General features: G+C 40.4%; 1 protein-coding gene across 1 annotated transcript in view; it reads left to right on the top strand.

The window, feature by feature from the left end:
- Positions 1-20,664, top strand: part of kif6 (kinesin family member 6) — an 86,250-nt gene that overhangs the window by 62,931 nt on the left and 2,655 nt on the right. The window contains exons 14-19 of the mRNA XM_050061952.1: positions 3,873-3,975; positions 5,914-5,969; positions 14,663-14,713; positions 16,402-16,489; positions 16,632-16,767; positions 18,760-18,842. Coding sequence (XP_049917909.1) covers positions 3,873-3,975; positions 5,914-5,969; positions 14,663-14,713; positions 16,402-16,489; positions 16,632-16,767; positions 18,760-18,842 — 517 coding nt within the window. The remainder of the gene's footprint in view (positions 1-3,872; positions 3,976-5,913; positions 5,970-14,662; positions 14,714-16,401; positions 16,490-16,631; positions 16,768-18,759; positions 18,843-20,664) is intronic.

Raw genomic sequence — 20,664 nt, 5'->3', positions numbered from 1 at the left:
AATTCATTTTTTGAATGTTTTAAACTAAAATTCTGTACATATCTTGCACATTTCACCTTTAACCACACACGTTTTTCTCCACAAACAGTTGGCCTCTTCCAACACATTTTTCTTTTCATAAATTCATGGAACAGTTTGGTCATACTTCACTTTGCTGGTATTTTTATTTCTAAAATTTGTTGAAACAGCAACAATAGTCACAACACATTCCTCTCCTGTAAAACCTCTGTGGTTTGTCAGCACACGAAGCACGGAAAAGAAGAATTAGGAAAGTTGGCCTAAGGTCCATGTGATCTCATTACCCCACAAATTATGTTAGTACAACATAATATGATGTCATATCACTCTTAGATATTCCTGGAATGTTGCTTTTTTTTTCTTTTCTATTTTAACAAGAGTCGAACGGAGTGCATTTCCCTCAAGAAACCCCCTCAACTGATTTGTTGAGGTTGGCTCTTTCAACACAGTGTATGACTGTGAGATATCTGCTGGTTTCAATCAGGACTTTCCAAAAATAAAGAAACAAAATTCCTGACTGTCCAACAATTAATCTCACATGAGTTACTGTCTTGTGTATGTCTTTGGGTAGAACAGCTTTGTCACAAAGATACACACATTTAAACAAGGATGGAAACTGGAAATCATTGTGAAGCTTTGGGTTTAGGTTTTTTTTTTTTGTTTTTTTTTCGGAAATCTTGCTGGTTTGTGTTCTTTTATAAGATTAGGTCATGCACTGTCCAGTTCTGTCTTACATAGTGTACCGGGAAATGCTGGCTTGTTGGAAACACAGACCTTGTTACTGTAAATTTGATTTGTCAGGTTGAGAAAGAGCTTTGATAGATTGGGTGATTCTCTTCAGAGGAATGAGAATGCTCCACCAAACTTCTGAGAGTCAGTGTATCACCACAAAGCAACTTCACGTTTTTGAGTATGTGAAAAGTGACAAACGACCACACAGACTGATTATTATGGTACAGTTTTAATATTTACCTGCCAGTATGATTTAGTGGCAACTAGTGATGCCTTGGTCGGGGGTTTTTTAAAACCTGCACCAATCCAGCCCGTTTACGAGAGCCAACCCGCCCCGCCTGACCCGTAAACATATGCATTAATCAATGCCCCAAACCCAAACTTCAAACCCACAAACTGTTTCTGGTAATGGCCTACTTGCTGTTGGCTATATTGTATGTCATTTCCAGTAAATATCACAATATAAAACGTGTGTTTTCTCTTTTAAAAAGTACAAACAACAGAAAGACAGCAATTACTCATCTTTTAAGTGGTTACATCTTAAGCCTCTGATCTCGAGTGCACAGCTGATAACCCATGTGGTTTGTTTACATTAGCGCACAGGTGATAGGTGCAGTGGTTTGTTTATATGACATTAGACTTGCTTGCTGTTAGGACATGGTTTTAGACCTACATATTTGCAGAGGGAAATGTCTTTACCGAGCATTATGACTGGATAAAGGAAACCATGAGTGCAGGACCGAGTAAAGAGCTTGTTGTGTGAGGGAGACAGAGAGAGAAACAGAGAGAGGAGGAGAAGATGGCTGGATTATTGTTTCTGTAAACTGTAAGAACTTACTCATAATGCTGCATTGTGACTTTATGACCCGCCTGCCCAAAACCCATAATATTTTCTAATAAGCTTACCTGGACTGTCCAGACTGCCTGACCCATGGGTCAACCTGTGACTGGGTCAACTTGTGCATCACTCGGAAAGCAACGGAAAACAATGGAAATGTGCTGCAAATGCCAAAACACATACATGGACAGCAAACGCACTGCAAATACAGAAACAATTCAGAGTAATTAAAACAAAACAAAAAACAGATGCAATAGAAAAACGCTGCATATCTAGTCAATACAGCGAAAGGGAGAGCCACATGAATCTGTTGCCCTCTCATAATATTGTAAAAGGCTAAAGCCAATTGTAAAAGAATACATAACATTCATATCCCCAGGAAGCTTGAGGCCAACTTTGAAGTCAATTTTCCTCTTGGCCAAAGAGTGTAATTACACCATTAGTGATGTCCTGTGGCCCAAAAAGACTTGTTCCTATTGACTTACATGGTGAAAGAGACATCTGTAAATCAGTGGATACTTATTTCACTATCGGAATTTAATCCATTCGCTTCAATAACATTTGGAAGTCTACAAAACCTGCACAATTGACTCATTTTATCTTCGTTCAAGGTAATGGAGCGTTAAACTGGAAGTAGCCAGCTCAGCCAGCAGAAGTCCCCCGTGTGCCTGCTCTTTGGGCCGTACAGTTTGGAAGCAGTGCCGATAATCCCTGGATCATGTGGGTACTTTTATTTGCAGCAGTTGAACCATTTCAGCTTTATGTGCCACTGAGCAACTCTCATGGCATTGAACAGGGTCCCACCTTCAAAGCTGTATCCAGGTCTCTTTATACATCCATGGTAACATTACATTTTTATGTCGCCTCTTTAGACCACTTTTCTTCCCACCTTAATATCAAACACACTCTCTCATCTGGTCCCTCTGGGGTCGAAAATCAAAATGTTCCACTTTGAGCTCCCCCTAGAGGTCTGGAGTCCTGTGTTGATGGGGTACATGGTGATTTTCTGTTGCATTCGATTTTTGGGTGTTTTTGACTTTGCATTGTTTCTGCATTTGCTGTTAATGTATTTGTTTTGGCTTTCCGCTGCACAATTTTATCATTTACAGAACGTTTTCATTGTATTTGTCTTGAATTTCCTGGATTTTTGTGTTTTTTAAATTGGTATAGTTTCTGAAGCTGCAGCATGTTTTTCCTTATGGAAATGTTTTGGGCCATTGTAGCTCTTTTGCCTTGTCAGCCACCATACCCCATAGAGTAAGTAGACCTTGTCTTGTCAGGTTTAAATAATAATAATGATCAGTAACATTAAAAACCACTACCTTCAATCTACAGTAGGTGAGCTACCTCTAAGACCCTGGTAATTAGCATCCTGACTCAATGGAATGGGACACTTGATGGATAAAGTCATCTCTAATGTTATTGGTTACACATCTTCTGCTGTGGCATGTCAAAATATTCGCTGTAAAAAAAAAAAAGGTCTGTGCTCGTTTTCAAAGTATATTCAGTGATATGAAATGTTGTTTAAAATATGTTACCTATGAAGCCACCTTGCCACAGCAGAGGAGCTCAGTGTTGCCTTACACATTTGGCATAATGTCTTCTTTTCCCCTTCCCTTTTACACACAATGTGACCCTTCAGTCATTGGCAAATAGTCATTTTCAATTAAATCTGATGTTTGCAAATAATCAGTGTGTTTTGGTTTATTCCTGTAGTAGAAATATTTGAAGCAGATGTATAGCACTGTAAGAAAAATGCTCATTAAATTATATTACAAGCCTGTAAAAAAAAATCAACAATCAGCAGGATGTTATGTCCAAAATGATGTAGATTCCTCACTTGTGGCAAGTTGCCAAAGTCAGGTGGGGGGCATCCACCATGTAATGCTGGCATGCTCAGAGTTGCTGTTTGTATTTGTGTTTATGTTCTCTTAAAACAGTGAATGGCAGACTAATAGACATTTAGATTTGTAATTACGTAGTAATAGGTGGTAGGTCAAAAGTATCAGTGGGGCTCGAGCTCGCATCTGGCTTCCAGATTGCAATCAAGTACCTGTGGATGTGTGGGAATGTGCACAGCTCAGGGCTCAGGACCCGACACATCTTCCCTTAGTTAGCTGATTTGTTTCAGTAGTATGACAGGCATGCAGTCTTGTTAGGATAGTAGTTCGGATAGGTTTGGGTTTAGATTTTAAAGTTTAGCAAATGTTTTCAGCATGGACCAAGTGATAGTAACTGCAGCTTCGTATAATTAGATTATTAATATTTGATCTTTTTGTATCAGGTCCACAGCTGTCTATGGGAAAGCAAGAGGCCTTTGAGATCTTCATAAGGGACCATGAGGATCATGTGACCATTAAAGACAACAAGGAGCTACTCAAACAGAGGTCAGTGACCAGTAGGACAAGTTGTTGGACAGTTTTGATAAATTTGCATGCTTATGTTGCCCAATTTCTGGCAGCCTTGTTCTGCAGTAGAAGAAGATATACTTTATTAATCCCAGAGTGCTGATTCAACTTTTTTCACTCTTGTCATATACACACAGACCCAAAATACACACACGCACAAACAGGACCTATACATGCATTAAACTTAGAGAGATGTCAGAGCAAAGGGGCTGCCCATGGACAGGTGTCCCAAGCAGTTGCTTGCTCAAGGGCACCTTGGCAGTGCCCAGGAGGCAAACTGGCACCTCTCCAGCTACCAATCCACGCTCCATATTTGGTCCAAACGGGGACTTGAACCGATGACCCTCCGGTTCCCAACCCTTGGTCTCTATGGACTGAGCTACTTCCGTCCTTTGTATGAGCAATGTAAGCAGTGTCATATGTGGTACTTATGCTTAGCTCTCATTCAATGCTATTTTCTCATAAATCACAGAGGGAACATACAACAGGTCATTTCAAAACCCCTTATAGACCACATACAAACATAAATGCTACACATGTATATACTGTACATGCAACAACACAACTTCTTTATTAACAGGACACCAACATTGCTGTACCTCAGAAAACTACCTTAAATAAAAATGTGGTTTTGTACAGCAGATTTTTTTTCCATTCAGATGCCCGAGTGAAACCACACTGAAAATTAAAGCATAACTTGCTAGCTCTCTGCACCCACTGTGAATGTTATCACTTGATTGAATGCCTGTTATCAGTGGTTATCAGCCTCTGAGATGTGGGTTTAAGGGGCTTTAGAAACCCGATATCAGCCCATTGAATGCACGTTATCACATGTCATTGGGAGCAGCTTCATTAGGTTTCACTTTTGGTTTTGGTGCCAATACTAGATGGTTAGATTAAGAAAAAAGATCATGGTTTGGGTTATAAAAAGTACAGTTGTTATGTAAAGTGATTTGTCAGCCAATCCCCACTGAAAACATTTTTAGAAGCATTTTTGATGTCTGTCACTCGCGCGTCTCGTGGAAAAGATTTGCTTTCATTTTATGAAATGTATCAGTGACTCCATGAGGCTGCTGCTGACAGACAGCTGCATGTTTATGGAAGACAGAGTCAGTGTGGAGTGCATAACAGGATGCTTACACAGCGCTCATGTCTCACTTGCCTCTCTCTTCCCAGTGACATGACATGTGCTGTGACATGACATGTGACGTGATGTGATGTGACGTGACGTGACGTGACGTGACGTGACGTGACGTGACGTGACGTGAGGTTGTGACTTGTGGTTTCACATGGGGCACAAACCTTGGTCTCCTGAGTGAAAGTCCTGTGATTGTTTAACCCACACATCTCCCTGACTTCCTACCAGATGTTATGATGACTTTCTCCTTTGCTCCAGTCATAATTACTACAGCCACTAGAGGTCATCACTTACTAGTGGGTCTAGCAGGCCCCTTCTAATCCATATCTATGAGGCTAATAACCCCTGATAACAGTCATTCAATCAAGTGACAGCATTCAAAGCGGGCACTCTATGAGCGTTTTCAAAAAATTCATTGATAGCTGTCAAAACAGGACCAACCAAGCAAGTGCTGCACATTGGCCTTTGAGGAAAACTTACAGTTGGCTATGTTTCATTTTCATTGGGACTGTTACAACCTGCAGAGGCTGCTAGGTTTTAAAAATGTATTTACAACCATTATCTAGTGTGTGGCTATTTATGAGATTTGAGTAACATGTCAACAGAGATATGGTAATGTTTTATGCAGTACTTAACTACAAATACTTTCAAATTCTTATTTGCCTTCAACATGAAAAAGATATTGCACATGGCATGCTCATTGTTAGTTTACCACAGTCAGTTTATTAAATGTCTCTTTTGCTTCCATTGCCCATTAACACCTGCGTTTTGTTGAATAGGTCAGCTGAGGCCAAAGGAATTGGAAAGAAACTCAGTGAGGCTAGAAGCAGAATAAGTAAGTTGTCTCTCTGCAGAAATCACATTACATTTAGAAGCTGTGAAAACATTCAATTTTACATTTCACTGTCATCATCATCATTATCCTAATGGCAAACAGAGACTATTTTGCAAGCCCTGAAGAACGCTGATAATTTCTGTTAACGTTCCCTGTGTCCCAGACGACACCAGCCTACCTGCCTGGAAAATCTTAATGAACAGAACACTGTCGGGGTTCTGTTTCCCTGGAGTGCAGAAATGTCGCTCAGCACATTCCTGAACTTTTCCAGGACTGAGAGGCGTTCTGATTTCCACCCACCTAGTCTTCCAACCTGTGCTTTTTACTAGCCTGGCTCAGGCTGTTTTATGACCACTCTGTAAGCACACCCCTGTGTTCTTCTCAGCAATGTCCTTGACAGGTAGCCTTACTATGCCAAAATGAGACCTGGCATAAACCTTAGCTTCAGTCAATGCTGAGTGATTATGCAGTTTACCTTGGACTTTCTCTGTTGTGATCATATATATATATATATATATATATATATATGTATGTATGTATGTGTATATATGTGTCTCATATATACTGTTAATGAGTTTGATGTCTTACTCACCTGTCTGAGCAGCATTCTGAGAGCCTTGTGCTCTAAAAAAATCCTCCAAATCTATACGGGGTTAATTTTCATTTTATTCATTTCATTTTCATTTTCATTTCCGGTGCATAATATTATCAGTCCACTCAACCTCTCTTGTCCCGCTGGACTTCTCAAATAGTTTTCAGGCATATTAAGTAGAATGAGTGTAGTCACAACGGGGATGATCAAAAACAGTCGAGAGATCATTCACAACTCACTAAATTCCTTAGTGAACGTAGAAGTCCCTGCTGGATGATCCACCATGAGCATTAAGCTAGACCCAGCATGCACCAGTTGGTCACAGAATATTGTGGGTGTGTTTGATTAGGGTCACTTAGCTTGCTCGCCAGGTGGTGCATTAATGTCGTGATAAATTTAGGAAGATGTGACTTTCTTTGTTTCCCTATCATGAGGCGCGGTGACGGTAACCATAACCCATATTGACGTCATCCTTTATCTTTTTTTGTTGCATTTTTATGCATTTTTTTGTACAGTTCACAAACTGCTAGGCCTGGCCCAGGAGTGACTGCATCCCTTGCACTTCATTACACCAGAGTCCTGCACGGGTCCAGTTTTGCAAACCACCCACCCACACCCACACCCACAAACATCAGTACCAGAACCGACCGATGATTATAAGTTCCATGACCCGACTCGTCATGAAACACACAGGCTACACAGGCTTCCACTTTAAAGGGCTTTATTTGCACTACTTTACTGTGGAATTAGATCATGTAATATGAATTCAAATCATAATCAAGCATGGCAGAAACCTCTTACTGGCTGCGCTTGATGCTAGTTTAAGAAAATCCTGGCGGCTTATTAGGCTTGATAATATGAGCTGATTTAAATGTTAAAAATACCACACAATCATTTTTTTTATGTCTCCAGAAAATGCAAACACATTTTTGTTTTCACCCACTGCCTGCCTGCATTTAGATCAATTTTACCCTTGCACATACCTGTACATTTTTTACCTGTTAAACAATTTTTTTGCAGGTTATGTGGCAGGTAACTGCAGGTACCCTACCTGGTACAGGACTCTGCCTTAGACACTACTAGTGGGTGTTAACATATAAAACATGAATATTTTCCAGAGTGTCTGCTGAATGCAGAGTGTCACCTCTCTAGACATGAAGCTTTGTGGACCCCTGCCCTTCTGCAGCTGCAAACACACTAGCAGCTTCTTCTCTGATGCAGCTGCTGATTCATCTTCTGTCTTCTATTCCAGTCTCTCTCAGTTTATCATGACTGACTCATGTGACTTTGCTCTTACTCTGTAATGGATGCGACTTGAAATATAGCATGGTACAGTACTTGAACTTAAAGTCCCTTTAGGCACGTTTTTAATATGTGATGTTGGGCCATATGAATAAAATTGTTTTGACTTGAAGTAAAAAAGAATACTTAAGTAAAATTAATGAAAAATATACTCAAGAATGGACACAAAATGACTTTGTTACATTCACAAGTAAATGTAATTCATTACTTCCACCCCAAAGTGTCTGTTTATTGCCTCTGTGATTATTTAGTAAGATAAAAGAAAAGTCCTCATCATTGTTAAACATGACTCCATATTGATTTGTCACAGTACTATTAACTTTTTTTCAGTAATGTATTATAATGAGTTACACAGGGCTACGTAAACACAAGCACTGTCCCCAGTGTCAATAAGTTTAAATGATTTCACTGCACTTTGGTTGAATTTTCCAGTAAACTCAAAGCAGTTACAATGTGTTATTAGGGCTCAATCTGGTTTGCATTTACTATTGCAAGCTACATTTATGAATTTCCCTGGACTGTGTGTGTTTGTGGCTCATTTCACATGCCATTGAAATGGATAGGTTTGCCTCACACCAGTGCCTGGCATCATCGCTGCCTCAGATCACGCTTGGTGGTTTGGTAGCATTCGGCTGTTACCCTCATACATGCCAACGCACACTTATCACCCTCGGAATTCAGACTTTTTTTTAGCATTCAGACAACGAGGTGCTGACACAGCCGTATATCAGACGTGTCATACATCACACAGACATCAGCTATGACATCATGTAGAATTTTAACTTTTCAAATATGCTCTGCAGACATCATCACTGTGTGGGTGTAGTATGGAGACACTGAAAGTAAATTATTGTAGGGTTTTTTTTAATAAGATTTAACATTTGAATTCTTCAGCTTTTTCAAATTTGGAACGATACCCACAAAACATCTTGATGCTGTCAGATATTATTACGTTGTTAGGTGCATGGGGCTGCATTCTTCCGAGATGAGAGACAGTGTTTTTAGTGGAAGGTGGTTGCCTCTTCTGGATGGAAAGTAGTACCATAATGTTTAGCTCAGTGTGTTTCCTTGCCATCTTGGAAGCCCTTCTTGGAAATTTTACACTACCTGTGTCTCATGGTTAATGTAGAACATGGAAACATTTAGCATAATATAGACAAAAGCCTTGTGCTGCTTTTTCTGATGGATGTACCCAGCATGAGGGTCAGTAGCAGGGGAGAAAGGGAGAGGCGGTAGCCCGTGGAGACATCAGTGTCTAAACATTTCCCTGGTTTACAGTATTGTTCTTGGCCACAGCATATGGCTCTGGAATCCAGTCCCACTGGAGGAGCATATACGTTCCAAGCCCTTAGGTCCAAAAAGTGCAAGGATATATATTTATTCAGAGGGATCAGCGATGCACATCTTCTGCTGCATAAAAGGTGTATGGCAGCTGGAAATGAGCAGCGTCTCTTGATTTCTCTGCCAGATGTGGGGGGATTTATGCAGTAAAGTCTGAGATGAGGCATCTGGTAACTGCTTGGGTATCCCACATTCATCCTCTGCTCACCTTTGCTAAAGTGACCAAAAGACTCTCAGATAGATTTTATGGAAGGTCTGTTGGAGCCTAAAACATATATCAGTGCCAAGAAGATTGTTCCAAAGCACTTGAGAAGAAATACAGCAGGAAGAAAGTAACTTGATTTCTGTATTACAGGTTGTGGTTTCTGTAATATTTCTGGTTTAGTATTAAAAACTCTTTATTTGTATGTTTCCTTTTAAATATGCAACTTTTGTGGTTGTAGGTTATTAGTCAAATTATAGATATGCACTTAAATAGATACTTTGCAGATTTTCAGCCAGCTCTGGATCATAACAGCGTGGGTAGTACTATGTGTAAATGAACTGTGGTAAACTTCCCTCCATCTCACCAGCTCCCAAATCTTCCTGCTCATCTACCAGCTCAAACTGGTCCACTGTCTCTAGGGCTGTTGCCCAGACTACAGATTGTACTACCACATTTTTGTGTGCCCGCCACCACAGATACAAAGAGTATAGAAGTGGAAAAGAGAACCTCTCTCTCAAACTCAGACCAAACTCCGATGAAATAGTAAAACTAGGCAGTGCTGATTGAATATAAACAAGATTCTGTTACTATATTGCCTATTTCTCACCTCATATATCTTCCCTAACATATTTTAGTGCACTGTTTCACTGTAGTACGACCGTTTGTGAACTGGAAGTGGCCGCCATACTGTTTTCTGTATTGTACAAACCGAGGCTGAAAAAACTGAGATCAAATGGTAAAATTAGACAACGCTGATCAAATTTGAACCAATATTGTTTTACTACGTTATTTCTCATCTCTAATGTTTTCAGAAACATTTTTCAGCTTGCTTTTTAACTGTAATTCCAGATTGTTTGTTAACAGCTGGCCACCATTTCGTTTCCTGTGTCAAAACAGCCAAGCTCGCATTACATCATCTCCGAGTGGGAGTGTTTATTGGTCTGGTGCAGTGTAGTGCTTTCTGGTATTTGTAGGCTTCCTACTTCTTAAAGGGATAGTGCACCCAAAAATGAAAATTCAGCCATTATCTACTCACCTATATGACAATGGAGGCTCAGGTGAAGTTTTAGAGTCCTCACATCACTTGCGGAGATCCAAGGGGAGAGTGGGTAGCAACACAACTCCACCTAATGGAGGCTGACGGCGCCCCAGATTCAAACAGCCAAAAACACATAATTGAAACCACAAAATATCTCCATACTGCTCATCCGTAGTGATCCAAGTGTCCTGAAGCCCCGACATAAAAAGTTGTTTGGAAAAACGTCATTTGAACTCTGTTGGGTGAGTAGATAATGGCTAAATTTTCATTTTTGGGTGCACTATCCCTTTAAGTAAGAACAAATGCCACAGCCTGTTTTCTGTTTTCTCTGTGCATATAGCACCAATATCAAAAGTATTTGTGCCTGCATAGAAAGCCCAGTTTTATGAAAAGGCCGTCTTTCTAGCAGTGAAATACCTATTACTTTGTGTACTGACTTAAAGGGAAACGCCACCTAAATTAAAATTTCCATTATATCCAATATTTATGAACATGAGCTACTCTCTCACATAGCCCAAAATCAGAGAAGTAAGTCTCAAACTTGTGATGTCATAGGGTATAAAATCTGGAGCTGCTCCATAGACAATGAATGGACGGCTGATTTTATGACCCACAGAATGTTTATTCTCTTCTTTATACCCAAATGAGCTTTATTATATTATAATGTTCTCAGATCTGAAACAGAAATGTCCCATATACTCAGAACATTCTCCTGAGAGCTCTCAGTGTCAGCTAGAATGTCTTTCCCAATTCATGTATGTGGAGCGGCTCCACACTTTACACCCTATTTTTGGACTGTCTTGGACCATAGGCACAGAGTATGAATTTTGAAAATGGGCGTAGTTCCCCTGTAATGATGCGTTCATTCTTCACATAGACTTGAATCAGCACCCACCCAGGTACTGAGAAGCTGGATGGTACGTATGATCCTTGGATCTCCAGCTCACTGCAGTAATGTGCGGCATATCACGTTTAACCTCCAGGCCACGAAAATCACCAAATATTTATTGAGGCTTGTAGCTTGACACCGGCCTTTTAAGACGACGGCATGTCTCCCGACGATGTGGGGGGAAACCCTGCATGGTTTGGAAGAGGTTGCGGTGTTGAGCCCACAGTCTTGTCCTGGAAGGGGGATAGGAGCACTCAAGTGTAATGAAGTATTGCAGCAAGCACACCGCACACCACTATTACTTGACACGTATGCAAATTAATCTTGTATGGAATTTTTCTTGTCATTGAAGGTCAGAAGCACTGTTGAAATTGCAGTTTTTGGCACTTAAACAGGATCTTCTGACCAAATTCAGTCACCACTGAGATATGTATATTTTTAACAGTATGGCCAAGAGCAACAAAGTTTATTCTCACACCAGATTGCTTGAGCAGAATATAATATATCTGCATTATCATCTGGAACTGGGAGGACATCACTCAGGCACAAAGCACCTCCAATTGTTGCACTATGACCCTGCCAAATATAGGTAGTCATCATGTGTAACTGCTTGGCCTTGGGGTTTTAAAAAAGCTTCAGTGCATGCCATGACCGATGTAAGCCACACGGGTAGTGTTGGCCCATGTGCTCTTTATGTTTCTGTTAATGTGCTCCCAGCACTCCTTCACCCTGTCAACATGGCATACTCACGGCATAAATATTTCTTAATCCTTTTATGTTATTGTGAAAGTAGGAGACTATACATCGGTTAGTTATGGGTCATGTTAGAGAAAGTTGTGCCTGTTAGAAGACTTGGGCTGGCCACAATGTAAAGCCACAGGGCGTCTCAGCTCATTTACATTCTCAGCTACTCGAACTGCAGACATTGTGAGAGGGTTCCCAAACCCTGCTTCATGCTCCATAGGCATTAGGAAAAACAGTTTCATCGTGGGCACAATATGTCCCTGTGTGTCATTTGTTAAGTTTCACATCATCCATTCACGTCTCCACCGTCTGCTGAAACCCCCAAAAGTGGTCTGTGTTTAAAAAGGTGTTTTTTGAAAGATGAGCTTCTGTGTGTGTGTGTTTCGTGGGCAGATTGCAAAACATTTATCAGTAAAATGTTGAGCGCTGATGTAAATCTCAACCTGGAGTCTGTAATAATAATATTGTTATATTTTATAAATCCCAGGATCTCTATGAGAGACTCTGCTATACTCAAGGTCACATCAGCAGGACAGATGTTTGTCTTAAATGCTTTCAGTGTCTTCATCTTCTCTTAAAGTGAGAGCTCTGATCCAGCTGTTTTATGGCACCATTAGAGGTGTTGCATGAAAAGGTAGCTCCCCACACCCTGTTTCTTTTTCAGCAAAATGATACTTCATCTGGATTTCTCATTTTTGAAGCTCAGACCTCGGCTTTTAGATTAGCGACAGCGTCGTATTACATAAAAAGCTACAGCACAGCGCTGTCTACTTGTATATACGACCTGAGGGATTGTAATGGAAACTCACCACAGAACTGCCATTCAGTGACTCGTTGTCTTTTATCTTGGTCGTTAACGTTACTCACTATGTGATAAACTGCCAATGTGAAATTATCTCCTTTTGTTGTCATATAGTAAATGCATCCCTGAATGTTCCAACACAAACTAATGTGGTCATTTAATGTGGACAGAAATGGCCTCAAATATGACCCATACAATAATCTCTAGTTCATTTACTTTACAGTTGGCCTTTGCCACTGAGGCATTGCTTCACAAACTCAATATCTTTAATGGGGCAATTAACTACGTCAATTAGGGGAAGAGAAACAGCGAAAACAGAACACAAATTACTTACCCATATGTTAACCCGGTATTACTGCCACAAGAGAGGCAGTGACCCAAAAAGCCTCCCTCATGTTACTTCCTGGCTCAGTGGAGTCACAAAAGTTCATTCTGAGGACTGTGGAAGTGTGTAACTCAGCAGTACATCCTGTCCTAAGTTAATATTTTGTGTGAAGAGAATTCAGAGACAATAGATGTGTTTACAGTGACATCTCCTCGTGGACTAAAGGTTCAGACACACCAAACTAACATCAGAGAACTAGCGGCGAAGAAAGCCGCCTGCCGCATTGCTTCACATTGCCTGTATCTCATCCAAAAGGTTGCACATGAGCACACCTCAGAGACTACAATTGACAGCCAGCTAGCAAAGACGTTCTGCGCCTGTGTGAAAGGAAATGCCCCTCCTTGACAGCAGGCGACGGTAGTCTGTAATTATCACTCAAAAAGGGAAACTAGAACACTGTCTTGACGCTAGTTAGCCAGTTAGCACTTATAAGGAAATGTTTCTGCTAAAGAGTTCAAGAGCTAAAGAAAAACAATCTTATCTTATTTGTTTTGTCCCACTCCCTCTTGACTTCAACTCTTTGTTTACATTCCTCACTTCCATTTCTCTTCTTGTGCACTGAGCTGAACTGCCAATCAGAGTGATTTCATTCACCTGTGGGCTCCGCCATCTCCAACGGCAGTTCAACCTGATCAATCGACAGGAAAAAAAAGTGACTAGCGTCAATGAGGGTCCACGGTTCGGGACACACCACACTGACAAGGGTGCCGGACGGTCCATTATTCACTGACGGCTGACCGTCTGCTTGATGTGTCAGGGTCTTAAGATCACAGCTATGGCTACGAGCTGCTACATTAAAGAGACTCTCCACCAGTTCTACCCATGAAGTTCAGTTTATTCATCACGATAAGTTAGCCTGTGGATAAAGTTATACAATCTCCTCTGTGGTTTCTCAGCTTGGACTTGGAGACTTGATTCTTTGTTACAAATGTGAGGCGTGAGGAAGGTGTTTAGTAGGCACTGAATCCTGAATTGTGGTATGTGTTATCGTCCAGCACCCTCAGTCATTCTTGCAATGAGTCATTGTATAATATTCAATGTATGTCTCTTTTTCAGAATAATACTTTCTTACAAACATGTTTTTTGATTTTTTTTTTTTTTTTTCAAAACAACTGCTTTTCATTAGATATAACTTTTAAAACATGAACCTTAATTGTTATCCCAGGATCGGCAAAGATAGCTCTAATGTAATGTGTGGAGAATAAAGTTTAGGAGTTGGTCGATTCTAATCTTCACAGTGTTTACAATGGATTTGTTTGTTTCAGGTGGTGGTAAAGTGTTATACTGTAACGGAAGATGTCTTTTTAAACATATGCAAATCAAAAAAAAGACATACTTTTTTAATGTGGTAATGGGGGAAAATGTTTTAAAAATGTAATTTCTTTCTTTCTCAGATGAGTTGAAGAAGCAGTTGGAGGTGCAGAGGAGGCAGAGAGCAGCTCATGGTAAGATCAAACTTACAATAGATATTCCCACAGCAAAGCCTTAACCATGAGCACCATGATATCCAATTTTGTCTACCCACACACAGCTAAACAAGGCATGGACGCTTGAGGCAATTAAATGCATCATGTGTTAAATCTCCACCTCGCACTCTTGCCTTTTATAGAACTTAGAATAAGGCCATGAAGTGATTTTTCTGCTCGTGTTTTTTTTTTTCATAACAGTGTAAACAGCAAAAATCACCTGGAATCAGACCTTAACAAATATAATTTGGGCTGCTTTTCATAAATGGTCCTAAATCAGATACAGGTCTGAGCAACAGCAGTCTGAATAGTCAAAGCGGAATGCGACCTTTACATCACTGAGAAATAGGTCCCTTAAATGAGTATGCTGCTGCAAGAGTCTTGTGGTCAGGTGCTGACAGGTGTAGTTAAAAGTAGCCCTCTCCTTGACATCCAGAAATTTTGGATGAAATCTGTTTCAGTAAAGCCATTCACATCGCAGTTCCACCACTCCTGGCCCCGACTCCACATACAGGCACAGCTCAGTACAGAAGCAGCAGCCATTGCTCCACAAAAAGTCATAATTAAAAATCTGGCTCCTTGGGACAACCTCTAGCTTACCTGGGAAAGAGTGTGCAGGATAAAGTCCTCGGAAGCAGCCTGAGTTTGATTCAAACCCGCAGCTGAGTGTCATTCTCCCTCTCTTACACCCCTTTCCTGTCACTCTAAAGCTATAGTAAAGGCAATAAAAAAGCCCTAAAGAAATATCTTTAAAAAAGTGCTCTCTGTCTGCTCATCTGCTAATGAATTTGCTTGTTTCCTCTGCACATCGACTTACAAATGACTGTAAGCAAGGACTCCAGTGGCCTCCATTTTTACATCCTGTATGACAGCGCGCTGCATGTGACATCTTTCATACTGTTCATGTGCACATACAGGTGATTTCAGGACTAGAATCTGAAATCTGATATTGGCCACATTTAAAAAATAATGTTAACAGCCAAACAAAAAAAGCGGATTTGAGCAGTAATTGAGCACTGAGGCTTACAGTTTGAACATAGCTTTACTGAGAATCCAGGTTTACACTCGGACTTGAATTCAGACAGCTGGCTCCGAGCTCAAGTATCAACTGACAAGATGAACAAAGCTGTCACAAATTTAAACTCTGTTTATCATCTTTTTGATATTGAATCCTTTCCGAGGTGGGCAGTAAACATTGTGATTGCTCTTTACTCTATGTACAACAGTGGCCACTTCAAAGCCTTTGCAGTAGTCCTTGCTGACTGAAAGCTTAGTGACCAAAAGACTGGGCGTCACAACTCTAAGACGCCTTCATTTACTCTTGTCTTACTGTTTTGATCAGTGACATACATGCTTTGATGAGGAAATCTGGTTGTAAAGCACACAAACATCCCCTTCCAGTTTAGGCACCAAAAGCTTTCCTTGTTATTTTGAGTCCCGCATCAGAGAACACTTCGCAGCCGCCTGGCTTCTATTATCCAGGGCCAATGCTTAAAACACTGTCTTTGAAGGAAATCTCACGTGTTCACAATACACACTTAACAGCTTCTGGACTTAAAAAAAAAAAAAAGAAAACATTATGACTGTATTTGTGATTTTATCTGCAATGTGTCCATATTTTTGTCTTTCTTCAAACCATGCCTTCTGTATATCCAACTCTACTATAGGTGTAATGGGGAATCACCCAGGAGTTGAGGAGGAGGTCGACCCAGTGGAAAAAAACCTGTGCAAACATATTAAGCAAGAAAAACAGGCGTGAGTGTAGTAAAAACTGCATTTTAATGTATTATATCCCAAATGTTTTCATAGTTTCTCCTCGATTAGATTGATTGGACACAGCTGATGCAGTGAAATGTGGACAAAAGATGAATTTGGTGCTGCTAATATCTGCCGTCAGGTACAACAGCGCCATTGGCCGTCTAAAAGAGCTGAGGACAGAGATTGAGCACCTGCAGCTGTTGTTGGAGAGGGCAAAGGTCAAGCTCCAGAGGGATTTCCAGAAGTGGTGGAGCCAGGAGGCTTCCAGCGTGCAGGTGAATGACGTTCCCTTTCTCTACCTATCTATGTGACAACACCACATAAAGCTTCTGTAAGCATGACATAATGGCAAGGCTAGTATGTCCAAGATATTTTTCTGAAATTAGCCAGGAAGCCATGTCTGTTCATCTACGTCTTTGTATTTATGGATGTTTTCTTTTGTATGTTTTCTGATTATTGGCCTCTATGGACACGTTAGTGTGTGCGTGTAAGTTGATATGCATGTGTCTCTGACTTTGGAGGCTTTTATGGCACCAGTGTGACCCTTGCAGCCTCTGTTCAGCATCACGCTGAATGGGCCCTGGTGGGAAGATATGTAGGAGGAAAATACACGGAAACTCATTTTTTACAGAATTCCATGTGACCCAAACAAGGGCCTGGAGAGCAGCTTAGAGACAACACAGCAGCGGCATCAATATGGTCTCTGCAGTTAGAAAGCTAACAAGGACAACATGTTCATGAGGTTTCTCAGCAACACAGTGGGGGATAAGAAATGAGTCAGTGTTTATTTCGGTCCTAAATAATAATTTTGTGTTTAAAAGGACAGTTTGGGTTTTTTGAAGTGGGCTTGTATGAGGTACGTATCCATAATCAGTGTATTACATACAGAAGATGTCAGTCGGCCGACATGGAAGCTAAGCAATGTGCTGCTATGGACAGGGCCAGCACCAAATATATTTTAGCCACTTAAAAAAAAACAGTTTAAGTGTGCACACAGAATATTTTCACAGCTTCACCTTTCTGTCAGACAGCCCATGCCAGCGATGAAGCCATGAACAGCTTCAGTTTTCCATCTATGCTCCACCACCAGACTCCTTTAGCAAAAATAGTATTTTTTGCCTCATTGAACACAGGAGCTGCTGGTCTACTGCAACCTCAATCAGTTAGTTTGTTTTTGTTAACAGTGAAACTCTGGTGAATCTGAACTAATCCTTTTAAATGGCAAAGTCAACACTGACAAAAATAAGAGTTACTGATTGAGGCAGTTACACCAGCAGTTCTTCTGTTCAGCAATGTTAAATCACTGTTTTTCTCAATGGAGGCTGGCTTTGAAGAGAGTGACACAATGGCTTCAGTTCCCCATCGGAAATCATTGTCTGACGGTAAGGTAAAGTAGTGAAAATATTCTAAATATTGTGTACACATAAACTGATAATGATTTTTTTAGGTGGCTAAAATATGTTTAATGCTGACACCCCCTACAGCAGTACATTGCTAAGATTCTGTGTCACATTCCTGCCTGCTTCTCCAAACTTGGGGCATCCCGACTGACATCTGTATGTGATACACTGAATAGGGATAAGTACCTCATGCAACCCCACTTTTAATGATCCGAACAATCCCTTTAAATAATTCAGGGACTTTTACACTGTGGTGAAGGACAGTGTTTGCAAAAGCTTGTAGCGTTTGTGCAGAAAGCTGAGTTTAAAATTCCCAAACTATGAATAACACAGAGCTAAGTCTCTGGTGTCACACACACTTTGCTAGGCCTTGATGCCTGTTGTGCACATTTCGGAAACTGACCACAAAAAAGATGTTCAGCTGCAACATCTGACCAGCAGACACTGCTGGCGTTTATGCTTTGGTTTTGATCTTATGAATGGAGAACAATATCTCACTCACATCTGAGCTAGGTTTGGGAATTTATCACCAAATGACAAATGGAAAGAGGAGGAAGTCTGACAGACAGACCTGACATGTGCAGTTTTTTGTCTTCCAAACAGGAAATAGGCTGTTTTCCTCGCCATTATTAAACAGCTTTGTTCAAATGTTTATTGTTCTGTTTTTGGAAAACAGTACATATGTAATTAATCAGACTTTGAGTAAGAGATATGATGGAGCTAGACAACACAAAATACCTGAGGTCTTCTGTTCCCTCAAACTGTATGTTACATATGGCCACATTGTGTTGGACTGTCATCAGGATGGAATGATATTTTTGCTAAGCAGTGTTTCAAAAAAATGATTTTCTCACTGATTGTGACTAGGAGTCAGAGGCCACAGGCAGATGTCACACACGGTCGCCAAATGAAACCTTGCAGCCGTCTTCACCCAGCACTCCAGGATTTTGGTGAGACATTTTGACGATCTTGACTGTTTTTTGTCTCTCCGTCCTCCCGACAGATGTAAATGTAGCCTATTAAAAGTGTGGATGATTAGTTTTAGATGTAGTTATTGTGTTATTAACCATTAATTTAAGTATTCTCTACTGAGCCAACTGGTTACAAACAGAAAGCAGCCAAGTTACAAAAAGAAACACCTTCCCCTCACTGACTCATTCCCGCTCACTTCATTAATGTTATTTTTACCCTCTCGCCATCTGTGCTTGAATAGCACTTGATTAATGGCCAACAACCTGCAGCTCCTCACTGTTTGTTTCCGTGGAAGAAATTCTAAACAAATGTTGAAAGGTAATGTCATTGTGTTTTTTCGCCTCACCAATCAGTGCTCCCACTGTAATTTGCAATGACACAGGTGGTGTTTGACATCCCATATCACAAGTCTGCCATGGCAAAGGTTTAGACTTGGCAGATATTGTATCACATGCACAGAAACAATGACCACAATATATGTCCAGATGTTGTCTATCTTCACTCCTCAGACTGCATCAGGAAATCTGCAGGTGTTAAAATGCATTTAATTAATTCAGTTTCCTCAACAACTTTATTTTTTTATTTATTAACATTTATTTAACTAGAGAAAACCTTCTGAGATTAAAATTCTGTTTTTCAAGAGACAGGCAGCAACATAAAGTTACAACATAGAGCAAAAATACAAAATCAAAATACACATCTCTAAAACAAGCAATATAAAAGACCTCATGAGATAACTACAAAGAAAAGCCAAAAAGTATGTTAACATATGCTATAAGTGAACTATAAAAACACAAAACAGAGGCGACTACACATGATTACAAAGACCTGCTAAAATACACCCTGACTTTGGCATGCAACAGTGCTTTGAAATGGCCAAGAGGAACAAAAGAGTGCAACTTTAAGTCCCTCAGCAGAAGATTCCACATACAAGGAGCTACATACATAAATGCTGCTTTGCCAATAAAAACATGTTCTGTGAACACAGAGCATAGCCATTTTCATTTTTTAGCTTAATGTACACACATAAATATGCTGAAAATAGGCCAAGAACAGCTCTGTAAACAAGAGAATGCTCATGAAAAAGTCTACGAAATTTTAAAAATGACCTTTGAATGTATTAAAAAGTTTTAACCTTGATTTACAAGTCGTGAATATTTTCTCTTTCCTGCTGTGGTTGGTTACAAATGTGTTTGTGTCTCATTGTGGACTGTCACAAAATGTTACTAACTTGTAAACTAACAGTTGAATGGCTGAGAGAGTTGATTGTTCATGCAGGAGGATGTTAAATCCTTTTCTTTGGGGTTTCAGCAGGTGCACCGGATTCATTTCAGAAGTGGGGGGGCCAAAAAGTGCTGTGCGTCTGGGGCTTGTCACCGTGTGGGCGTGGCTACTTGTGTAATGTCCAGTTAATAGTAGGGACTAGTTACAGGTGCGTAGTGATCANTGCTGTGCGTCTGGGGCTTGTCACCGTGTGGGCGTGGCTACTTGTGTAATGTCCAGTTAATAGTAGGGACTAGTTACAGGTGCGTAGTGATCAGGGATTGAAGTACAGCCTGAGTTGAGTGTGAGCTTACGCAACAGCGGCAACAGTGTGTTTTAGTGAAAGCAGCAGAATCTTGCAGCAAGTTACACACTCGTCCTCTCTCATTAAAAAGATGATGAAGAAAGACAAAGAGTCAGATAATGTATTTAATCACGAACTTTATCTTGGGAGGAAAAAAGCAAACAGTTTATTTCTTAACAGTGTTTGCATGAAACCTGAACACTTTGAACCCTTTATGGATAGGGCTGTACCCA

This window comes from Epinephelus moara, chromosome 14 (genome assembly GCF_006386435.1).
Source record: "Epinephelus moara isolate mb chromosome 14, YSFRI_EMoa_1.0, whole genome shotgun sequence".
Taxonomy (NCBI): domain Eukaryota; kingdom Metazoa; phylum Chordata; class Actinopteri; order Perciformes; family Serranidae; genus Epinephelus; species Epinephelus moara.
Note: the sequence above shows the minus strand (reverse complement) of the source record. Positions and strands in the feature narration are given on the sequence as shown.